The sequence below is a fragment of the Daphnia magna genome, unplaced genomic scaffold (genome assembly GCF_020631705.1).
Source record: "Daphnia magna isolate NIES unplaced genomic scaffold, ASM2063170v1.1 Dm_contigs505, whole genome shotgun sequence".
NCBI classification, from domain to species: domain Eukaryota; kingdom Metazoa; phylum Arthropoda; class Branchiopoda; order Diplostraca; family Daphniidae; genus Daphnia; species Daphnia magna.
This window is the reverse complement of record NW_025533369.1, coordinates 20,787-33,361: the sequence shown is the minus strand read 5'-3', so window position 1 is coordinate 33,361 and position 12,575 is coordinate 20,787. Positions and strand designations below refer to the sequence as shown.

The 12,575-nt window shown below is 37.4% G+C and overlaps 2 protein-coding genes across 2 annotated transcripts; both read left to right on the top strand.

Moving 5' to 3' along the window:
• Positions 1–166: 166 nt before the first annotated feature.
• On the top strand, positions 167–1,246 carry LOC123469144. Its single transcript, XM_045168096.1, has one exon. It carries the CDS (start codon positions 167–169, stop codon positions 1,244–1,246), a length of 1,080 nt encoding a protein of 359 aa, XP_045024031.1.
• Positions 1,247–10,305: 9,059 nt separating this feature from the next.
• On the top strand, positions 10,306–12,096 carry LOC123469143. The gene is made up of 2 exons (XM_045168095.1): positions 10,306–10,458; positions 10,999–12,096. The coding sequence occupies exons 1-2, from the start codon at positions 10,306–10,308 to the stop codon at positions 12,094–12,096; spliced, it is 1,251 nt and encodes a 416-aa protein (XP_045024030.1).
• The last annotated feature ends 479 nt before the right edge of the window (positions 12,097–12,575 follow it).

Here is a 12,575-nt window from a genome sequence, read left to right as displayed (position 1 = left end):
GTCATACAGAAATGAAGATGACTATTCTGTTATGACTGTCAAGCAAACTTAGTGAATATTTTCAACTTGTAAATCTAAGTAAAAGACTATATTCAAGTGTACTGGTTCTTTGTAGATCGTGACTGATGACGTGATAACAAACCAAGCCCTCATTGACGCCTGGGATATGAAAGATATTGAAGCAAGAACCGTCATATACTGCAATGTGGAGCCTGATTTGCAAGTACTCATCGAAGGATGCTCGACATCGGCTGCAATGTGGGACCGGTTGCTGTTACAATTCGCTCAGGCAGCCGCTGCCAACGCAAACCTGCTTCTAGCCAAGTTCTTTGACTACAAATATGACAAAGAACACAGCGTTCTGAGTCATATCACAAGACTTTCGAGCCTAGCCGAGGAACTGCGCAATCTCAACTCACCGGTAACGGAGCAACAGTTAATCATGAGAACGCTGCATTCACTTCCACCCAGCTATCGCCCGTTCCAATCGTCTTGGCTGAGTGTCCCAATTGCTGAGCAAACTTTACTGAATCTCACGTCGAGACTTGTCACTGAAGAAGCCATGAACAAAGCTTTCAATAATGGTGAAATGGATCCGGCTGATATTGTGTTCTTCGCTGGCAAATCACGACAGACGTCCGCATCGTCCAGCTCAATTGAGGAGACAGCCATGTCAGCCAGAGGCAGGTACAATAGTTACAGACGAGGAGGAAGAGGCTACCGTGGACGTGGAAGAGGCTATCGAGGACACAAACACGACTACGGAAATCGACACTCTGGCGAGAATGGATCCAACATCATTTGCTATTCGTGTGATCAGTCTGGTCATAAAGCGCACAATTGTCCTCAGAAAAAGGATGAGGAAAGAAAACAGCAGAGAAACGACAACTTTAACAAGAATCGCACTTCGTTCGGCTGTGTCTCAAGCTCACTCTGCCTCGTCGCCAAGCAGCCGCATTGCTTCTATGCTGATTCTGCAGCATCAAACCACATGACAGACAAACGAGAATTCTTCACTACTTTCAAGGAAATACCACCCGGAACTTGGAAGGTAACGGGAATTGGAGGTGTGGAGCTGCATGCTGTGGGCAAAGGCAATATTAATGTTGTTTCAACTGTCAACGGAGAAGAAATCAGAGGCATTTTCCATGATGTCCTGTATGTACCCAACCTGAAAGTCAACCTTTTCTCTGTAGGAACAGCCAAAAAGAAGGCATTTTTTGCAAAGGCGACGACACCGTCATGATTGGTGAAAGAATTGGGGATTCTCTCTATTTGCTGCGTGTAACTCCAGTTAACTGCAAACAGGGAGAGGATTATGCCGCTGCTGCCTCATCGATTGTACCAATTCAATTACTACATCAACGCTTCGCTCACACCAACTGCAGAGACGTACGAAGAACAATTCAACTGAAAGCCGTCAAAGATGTCAAACTTGATCCTGAACAAGCCAACACTGCTGATCCCTGTGGTGGATGTCTTTACGGCAAAATGCACCGCTTGCCCTTCCCAACTGAAGGAAGAGACAGAGCCAAGAATGTGGGTGATCTGATTCATGGTGACCTGGGCATGGTCAGCGTCCCGACACCAGAAGGACACAAATACTACTCCTTGCTGAAAGACGACTTCAGCGAATACACCGACACTAAGCTTTTGAAGAAAAAAGAGTGAAGTCTTTGCACACGTTGTTGAGTTCTGCAAGAAAATCGAAACGCAAACTGGCCGTCCCGTCAAAGTGATAAGAACGGATCAAGGCACCGAATACCGCGGAGAACACTTCGACAAATGGAAACGTCACTCAGGCCTCATCCATCAAACAACCTGCCGGTACAACCCACAACAAAATGGCGTCAGTGAAAGGGGCCAACAGAACCCTGATGGATGGAGTACGAAGCTCATTGTATGATGTCACAAACAGTCAACGCCCAAACACCAGCACAGCAGTTCAAGAATTGTGGGGGAGTTCTTGCTCGCCACAGTGTACGTCAGAAATCGTGTTGTGTCCGCCAAAAACAAGACTACACCCTACGAGAAATTCTTTAAAAAGAAACCGTCGGTCGGTCACTTTAGAGTCCTTGGATGTGAAGCTAAAGTCCTTATCCCAGAAGAAATTCGATCCAAAATTGATCCGACGTGTGCAACTGGGTGGTTTGTTGGCTACTGCGACAACATTAAAGGTTGGCGAGTATGGATTCCACCTCTGAGAAAAGTTGTCGTCTCACGGGACGTCAAGTTTAATGAAACTCGGTTCATTGGTGATGAAAATGTGAACTCAAACAAAGAGTCAAAACACAACCCGTGCGAACCGTTTCGCGTCGTAATGGATGCAATGAATGTTGAGCAGCAAATCCCAGTAAATGAAGAGGAGGCGGATGCGGGTATGCAACATGAAGAACAAGATGAAGAGGATGCACAAGGTGCTCAGGGTGCCAACAATGATGAAAATATTGCTGAAGGTAAAGAAAGAATTATTCAAGCAGACGCACCTCTTCAAGACAATCTCGACGGCAACCAACGTGAAATAGCCCATGTTGAGGTTGCAGAAGACGTTCCTATCGACCCAGAAGAACTTCCAGCAAACGAAGTTCACGACTATCGCCGAACCAGATCAGGCCAGATATACCTCAAATATCGTAGGTCACTCGGCCTAGCTGCATCAAGTTCCGAATCGAGCCCAGCTGTCTATTCTGAACTAAACGTTGATGAACCGCAAAGCTATCATGAAACCCAGCAATCCAAATTTTCAAAGGAATGGATGGCCGCCTTCAAAGAGGAGTATGACGCCCAAATCGCCAATGAGTCATGGTTGCTGGTACCGCCATCCGAGCTGCCTCCTGGAACCAAACCAATCGGCCACAAATGGATCGGTAAATTCAAGCCGGGCTATGGTGATGTCCCTCCAAGGTTTAAAGGTCGACTCACCGCAGTAGGTTGCAGTCAACGTCCAGGTATCGACTACGGAGATGTGTACACCGCCGTCCCCAGACTCGAGTCATTTAGGCTATTCATATCGATGGTTGCCAGTGAAAACTTAGACACAGTACAAATCGACATAAAAACAGCATTCCTTAACGCCTCGCTTGATTGTCCCATTTACATGACGCAGCCAGAAGGATTCCGTGTACCAGGAAAAGAAGATTGGCCCGTGCTGTTAAAGAAGGGCGCTCTACGGAACCAAACAAGCCCCTTTGCTCTGGGGCAAGACTTTCAAAAAGAAAGTAGAAAACGCCGGATTCAAAGCGCTGAATTCTGATGGCTGTGTGTATATTCGCATAAACGGAGGTGAGTACTCTATACTTATCGTTTATGTCGACGATGTGATCTACGCCACCAACAAAAAGGACACGATTCAGCCGTTCATAAAGTTCCTGTCAAGTGAGTTCCAAATTCGCAATCTGCCACCTACGAGATTTCTAGGCCTTAACATGGAGAGGGATAGGTCGAGCGGACAGATCTTCGTTTCCCTACAACACACTGTTCTCAACCTGCTTGAAAAATTTGGAATGTCAAACTGTAATCCCATTTCAACACCGGCTGATCCAAACGCCAGACTAAGTGCTCGTATCGTATCCGCGAGCGAGGGAGAGAAGATCGACATGGACAAGATACCGTACAGCTCAGCCGTCGGCGCGCTACTTTATCTTGCCAATGCAACACGGCCTGACATTTCCTATGCTGTCGGACAGACTGCAAAATACTGTGCGTCCCCTCTACTCGCTCACTGGAAAGCAGTGAAGCGAATTTTCAGGTACCTAAAAGGAACATCTGATCTTGGACTCTGGCTCGGCGGAAGCAACGAAGGTGTGGTAGGTTACACCGATGCAGATTTTGGTGGCGACCTCGACAACAGAAAATCCACGTCCGGCAGCATCTTCTTTCTGCGAGGTGGGCCGGTGTCTTGGTCCAGTCGAAAGCAAACATCCACAGCTACGTCGACTACCCACAGCGAATACAACGCTCTTTCGGACGCAGGAAAGGATGCTGTATGGCTGGGGCGCTTCCACGCCGAAGTCAGGCCACCGAAAAAAGGAACAACGACCGAACCCCTTCCTGTACCAATATACTGCGATAACCAAAGCGCCGTCAAACTCGTCAAAAACCCCCGAATTCCACAGAAGAACCAAACACTTCGAGATTGCGACGCACTTCATCCGAGAACTACAAGAGAAGGGACGAGTAACAGTTGTCGAAGTCGAAGGCACCAATCAACTAGCTGATCTGTTCACTAAGCCCCTTAAAGAGGATCACTTCATCAACCTACGTGTACGCATTGGGATGGGAATCTTCCCGAAAAAAAGGTTTGAGGGAGAGTGTTAAAGGTGGTGATTAAATCAAACCTGTCTTCTCCCTAATTCCCACTTCTCCCCGCCTGAAGCAAAAGTTAAATGGGATACTGTTTAGTAGTTGCCACACGTACTTTGACTTGGGGGGCTAGTGTACTGTCTGGCTGTCACTTGAATCTGAGTAAGCTCGGTGTCAACGACATCATTGTGTAATTCCCTACCAGGTATGATTCCCTTTATGTAACAGTATATAATGTGTGTGACTCGTGTGTCTTACTATGCTGAATGGTTTGAACAATAAAGGGACTAGACTCTGTGCAATAGTACCCTTTCTTCTACAAAACAGCATCAAATATACTTGTATTCAATGTGAATACACTGTTATACCATGAGTTTTTACTTCTATATGTAAACTGCATGGAATATACTTGTATTAAATGTGAATACAATGTTATACCATGAGTTTTTACTTCTATATCTAAACAGCATCAAATATACTTGTATTCAATGTGAATACACTGTTATACCATGAGTTTTTACTTCTATATGTAAACAGCATCAAATATACTTGTATTCAATGTGAATATACTGTTATACCATGAGTTTTTACTTCTATATGTAAACAGCATCAAATATACTTGTATTCAATGTGAATACACTGTTATATCATGAGTTTTTACTTCTATATGTAAACAGCATCAAATATACTTGTATTCAATGTGAATACACTGTTATACCATGAGTTTTTACTTCTATATGTAAACTCCATGGAATATACTTGTATTCAATGTGAATACACTGTTATACCATTAGTTTTTATTTCTATATGTAAACAGCATCAAATATACTTGTATTCAATGTGAATACACTGTTATACCATGAGTTTTTACTTTTATATGTAAACAGAATCAAATATACTTGTATTCAATGTGAATACACTGTTATACCATGAGTTTTTACTTCTTTATGTAAACTGCATGGAATATACTTGTATTCAATGTGAATACACTGTTATACCATGAGTTTTTACTTCTATATGTATACTGCATCAAATATACTTGTATTCAATGTGAATACACTGTTATACCATGAGTTTTTACTTCAATATGTAAACAGCATCAAATATACTTGTATTCAATGTGAATATACTGTTATAACATGAGTTTTTACTTCAATATGTAAACAGCATCAAATATACTTGTATTCAATGTGAATACACTGTTATACCATGAGTTTTTACTTCTATATGTAAACAGCATCAAATATACTTGTATTCAATGTGAATACACTGTTATACCATGAGTTTTTATTTCTATATGTAAACAGCATCAAATATACTTGTATTCAATGTGAATACACTGTTATACCATGAGTTTTTACTTCTATATGTATACTGCATCAAATATAATTGTATTCAATGTGAATACACTGTTATACCATGAGTTTTTACTATTATATGTAAACAGCATCAAATATACTTGTATTCAATGTGAATACACTGTTATACCATGAGTTTTTACTTCTATATGTAAACAGCATCAAATATACTTGTATTCAATGTGAATACACTGTTATACCATGAGTTTTTACTTCTATATGTAAACTCCATGGAATATACTTGTATTCAATGTGAATACACTGTTATACCATGAGTTTTTACTTTAATATGTAAACAGCATCAAATATACTTGTATTCAATGTGAATATACTGTTATAACATGAGTTTTTACTTCAATATGTAAACAGCATCAAATATACTTGTATTCAATGTAAATACACTGTTATACCATGAGTTTTTACTTCTATATGTATACTGCATCAAATATACTTGTATTCAATGTGAATAAACTGTTATACCATGAGTTTTTACTTCTATATGTAAACAGCATCAAATATACTTGTATTCAATGTGAATACACTGTTATACCATGAGTTTTTATTTCTATATGTAAACCAGCATCAAATATACTTGTATTCAATGTGAATACACTGTTATACCATGAGTTTTTACTTCTATATGTATACTGCATCAAATATAATTGTATTCAATGTGAATACACTGTTATACCATGAGTTTTTACTATTATATGTAAACAGCATCAAATATACTTGTATTCAATGTGAATACACTGTTATACCATGAGTTTTTACTTCTATATGTAAACAGCATCAAATATACTTGTATTCAATGTGAATACACTGTTATACCATGAGTTTTTACTTCTATATGTAAACTCCATGGAATATACTTGTATTCAATGTGAATACACTGTTATACCATGAGTTTTTACTTCTATATGTAAACAGCATCAAATATACTTGTATTCAATGTGAATACACAGTTATACCATGAGTTTTTACTTTTATATGTAAACAGAATCAAATATACTTGTATTCAATGTGAATACACTGTTATACCATGAGTTTTTACTTCTTTAAAAAACCATTTATGTAAACTGCATGGAATATACTTGTATTCAATGTGAATACACTGTTATACCATGAGTTTTTACTTCTATATGTATACTGCATCAAATATACTTGTATTCAATGTGAATACACTGTTATACCATGAGTTTTTACTTCAATATGTAAACAGCATCAAATATACTTGTATTCAATGTGAATATACTGTTATAACATGAGTTTTTACTTCAATATGTAAACAGCATCAAATATACTTGTATTCAATGTGAATACACTGTTATACCATGAGTTTTTACTTCTATATGTAAACAGCATCAAATATACTTGTATTCAATGTGAATACACTGTTATACCATGAGTTTTTACTTCTATATGTAAACTGCATCAAATATACTTGTATTCAATGTGGATACACTGTTATACCATGAGTTTTTACTTTTATATGTAAACAGCATCAAATATACTTGTATTCAATGTGAATACACTGTTATACCATGAGTTTTTACTTCTATATGTATACTGCATCAAATATACTTGTATTCAATGTGAATACACTGTTATACCATGAGTTTTTACTTCAATATGTAAACAGCATCAAATATACTTGTATTCAATGTGAATACACTGTTATACCATGAGTTTTTACTTCAATATGTAAACAGCATCAAATATACTTGTATTCAATGTGAATACACTGTTATACCATGAGTTTTTACTTCTATATGTAAACTGCATCAAATATACTTGTATTCAATGTGAATACACTGTTATACCATGAGTTTTTACTTCTATATGTAAACAGCATCAAATATACTTGTATTCAATGTGAATACACTGTTATACCATGAGTTTTTATTTCTATATGTAAACAGCATCAAATATACTTGTATTCAATGTGAATACACTGTTATACCATGAGTTTTTACTTCTATATGTAAACTGCATCAAATATACTTGTATTCAATGTGAATACACTGTTATACCATGAGTTTTTACTATTATATGTAAACAGCATCAAATATACTTGTATTCAATGTGAATACACTGTTATACCATGAGTTTTTACTTCTATATGTAAACAGCATCAAATATACTTGTATTCAATGTGAATACACTGTTATACCATGAGTTTTTACTTCTATATGTAAACTCCATGGAATATACTTGTATTCAATGTGAATACACTGTTATACCATGAGTTTTTACTTCTATATGTAAACAGCATCAAATATACTTGTATTCAATGTGAATACACAGTTATACCATGAGTTTTTACTTTTATATGTAAACAGAATCAAATATACTTGTATTCAATGTGAATACACTGTTATACCATGAGTTTTTACTTCTATATGTAAACTGCATCAAATATACTTGTATTCAATGTGAATACACTGTTATACCATGAGTTTTTACTTCTATATGTATACTGCATCAAATATACTTGTATTCAATGTGAATACACTGTTATACCATGAGTTTTTACTTCAATATGTAAACAGCATCAAATATACTTGTATTCAATGTGAATATACTGTTATAACATGAGTTTTTACTTCAATATGTAAACAGCATCAAATATACTTGTATTCAATGTGAATACACTGTTATACCATGAGTTTTTACTTCTATATGTAAACAGCATCAAATATACTTGTATTCAATGTGAATACACTGTTATACCATGAGTTTTTATTTCTATATGTAAACAGCATCAAATATACTTGTATTCAATGTGAATACACTGTTATACCATGAGTTTTTACTTCTATATGTATACTGCATCAAATATACTTGTATTCAATGTGAATACACTGTTATACCATGAGTTTTTACTTTTATATGTAAACAGCATCAAATATACTTGTATTCAATGTGAATACACTGTTATACCATGAGTTTTTACTTCTATATGTAAACAGCATCAAATATACTTGTATTCAATGTGAATACACTGTTATACCATGAGTTTTTACTTCAATATGTAAATAGCATCAAATATACTTGTATTCAATGTGAATACACTGTTATACCATGAGTTTTTACTTCTATATGTAAACTCCATGGAATATACTTGTATTCAATGTGAATACACTGTTATACCATGAATTTTTACTTCTATATGTAAACAGCATCAAATATACTTGTATTCAATGTGAATACACAGTTATACCATGAGTTTTTACTTTTATATGTAAACAGAATCAAATATACTTGTATTCAATGTGAATACACTGTTATACCATGAGTTTTTACTTCTTTATGTAAACTGCATGGAATATACTTGTATTCAATGTGAATACACTGTTATACCATGAGTTTTTACTTCTATATGTATACTGCATCAAATATACTTGTATTCAATGTGAATACACTGTTATACCATGAGTTTTTACTTCAATATGTAAACAGCATCAAATATACTTGTATTCAATGTGAATATACTGTTATAACATGAGTTTTTACTTCAATATGTAAACAGCATCAAATATACTTGTATTCAATGTGAATACACTGTTATACCATGAGTTTTTACTTCTATATGTAAACAGCATCAAATATACTTGTATTCAATGTGAATACACTGTTATACCATGAGTTTTTATTTCTATATGTAAACAGCATCAAATATACTTGTATTCAATGTGAATACACTGTTATACCATGAGTTTTTACTTCTATATGTATACTGCATCAAATATAATTGTATTCAATGTGAATACACTGTTATACCATGAGTTTTCACTATTATATGTAAACAGCATCAAATATACTTGTATTCAATGTGAATACACTGTTATACCATGAGTTTTTACTTCTATATGTAAACAGCATCAAATATACTTGTATTCAATGTGAATACACTGTTATACCATGAGTTTTTACTTCAATATGTAAATAGAATCAAATATACTTGTATTCAATGTGAATACACTGTTATACCATGAGTTTTTACTATTATATGTAAACAGCATCAAATATACTTTTATTCAATGTGAATACACTGTCATACCATGAGTTTTTACTTCTATATGTAAACAGCATCAAATATACTTGTATTCAATGTGAATACACTGTTATACCATGAGTTTTTACTTCTATATGTAAACTCCATGGAATATACTTGTATTCAATGTGAATACACTGTTATACCATGAGTTTTTACTTCTATATGTAAACATGTTAAAGGTGGTGATTAAATCAAACCTGTCTTCTCCCTAATTCCCACTTCTCCCCGCCTGAAGCAAAAGTTAAATGGGATACTGTTTAGTAGTTGCCACACGTACTTTGACTTGGGGGGCTAGTGTACTGTCTTTCTGTCACTTGAATCTGAGTAAGCTCGGTGTCAACGACATCATTGTGTAATTCCCTACCAGGTATGATTCCCTTTATGTAACAGTATATAATGTGTGTGACTCGTGTGTCTTACTATGCTGAATGGTTTGAACAATAAAGGGACTAGACTCTGTGCAATAGTACCCTTTCTTCTACAGGTTATGGGCCCAGATCCACGCTTTATGTCAGCTCACTAACTCTGTTTCCTTTTATTCTCTACCAGAGTCATAGTAAATATTAAAAAAAAAAATCAAGTATCATGGCCAGTGCTGGAAGTTCTGGAATTGAAATGAGGAGCATCGCCAAGTTGAATGGAAAGAACTGGTCGTCCTGGAGGTTTGAAGTCACCTTGCTGCTAGAAAAGAACAAGCTAATGCGAGTAGTATTGAAGGTGGACACCAAACCAGCACAGGTATTAACTAAACAAAAAAATATATCTAATTATACTCTGTGTGGAAACAACGTGATAGTTCTAAACTCTGGAACCCAGTCTTGATAGAAAGATGTGCATTAATATGCGAATGTACAGACTGTATTTAAAAACGAAAGAATGTGGCTATTCTATTAAACAAGTAAAAGAACATGGTTATTCTTTCAAACACGTAAAAAGAATATGGTTATTCTTTCAAACATGTAAAAAAGAATATGGCTATTCTATCGAACAAGTAAAAGAATATGGTTATTCTTTCAAACACGTAAAAAGAATATGGTTATTCTTTCAAACATGTAAAAAGAATATGGCTATTCTATCGAACACGTAAAAGAATATGGTTATTCTTTAAAAAAAAAAAAAAAAAAAAAAAGAAGGAATATGGTTATTCTACGGTGGACGTGTAAGTCATACAGAAATGAAGATGACTATTCTGTTATGACTGTCAAGCAAACTTAGTGAATATTTTCAACTTGTAAATCTAAGTAAAAGACTATATTCAAGTGTACTGGTTCTTTGTAGATCGTGACTGATGACGTGATAACAAACCAAGCCCTCATTGACGCCTGGGATATGAAAGATATTGAAGCAAGAACCGTCATATACTGCAATGTGGAGCCTGATTTGCAAGTACTCATCGAAGGATGCTCGACATCGGCTGCAATGTGGGACCGGTTGCTGTTACAATTCGCTCAGGCAGCCGCTGCCAACGCAAACCTGCTTCTAGCCAAGTTCTTTGACTACAAATATGACAAAGAACACAGCGTTCTGAGTCATATCACAAGACTTTCGAGCCTAGCCGAGGAACTGCGCAATCTCAACTCACCGGTAACGGAGCAACAGTTAATCATGAGAACGCTGCATTCACTTCCACCCAGCTATCGCCCGTTCCAATCGTCTTGGCTGAGTGTCCCAATTGCTGAGCAAACTTTACTGAATCTCACGTCGAGACTTGTCACTGAAGAAGCCATGAACAAAGCTTTCAATAATGGTGAAATGGATCCGGCTGATATTGTGTTCTTCGCTGGCAAATCACGACAGACGTCCGCATCGTCCAGCTCAATTGAGGAGACAGCCATGTCAGCCAGAGGCAGGTACAATAGTTACAGACGAGGAGGAAGAGGCTACCGTGGACGTGGAAGAGGCTATCGAGGACACAAACACGACTACGGAAATCGACACTCTGGCGAGAATGGATCCAACATCATTTGCTATTCGTGTGATCAGTCTGGTCATAAAGCGCACAATTGTCCTCAGAAAAAGGATGAGGAAAGAAAACAGCAGAGAAACGACAACTTTAACAAGAATCGCACTTCGTTCGGCTGTGTCTCAAGCTCACTCTGCCTCGTCGCCAAGCAGCCGCATTGCTTCTATGCTGATTCTGCAGCATCAAACCACATGACAGACAAACGAGAATTCTTCACTACTTTCAAGGAAATACCACCCGGAACTTGGAAGGTAACGGGAATTGGAGGTGTGGAGCTGCATGCTGTGGGCAAAGGCAATATTAATGTTGTTTCAACTGTCAACGGAGAAGAAATCAGAGGCATTTTCCATGATGTCCTGTATGTACCCAACCTGAAAGTCAACCTTTTCTCTGTAGGAACAGCCATAAATTAAAAGCACAAAGGCATTTTTTTGCAAAGGCGACGACACCGTCATGATTGGTGAAAGAATTGGGGATTCTCTCTATTTGCTGCGTGTAACTCCAGTTAACTGCAAACAGGGAGAGGATTATGCCGCTGCTGCCTCATCGATTGTACCAATTCAATTACTACATCAACGCTTCGCTCACACCAACTGCAGAGACGTACGAAGAACAATTCAACTGAAAGCCGTCAAAGATGTCAAACTTGATCCTGAACAAGCCAACACTGCTGATCCCTGTGGTGGATGTCTTTACGGCAAAATGCACCGCTTGCCCTTCCCAACTGAAGGAAGAGACAGAGCCAAGAATGTGGGTGATCTGATTCATGGTGACCTGGGCATGGTCAGCGTCCCGACACCAGAAGGACACAAATACTACTCCTTGCTGAAAGACGACTTCAGCGAATACACCGACACTAAGCTTTTGAAGAAAAAGAGTGAAGTCTTTGCAC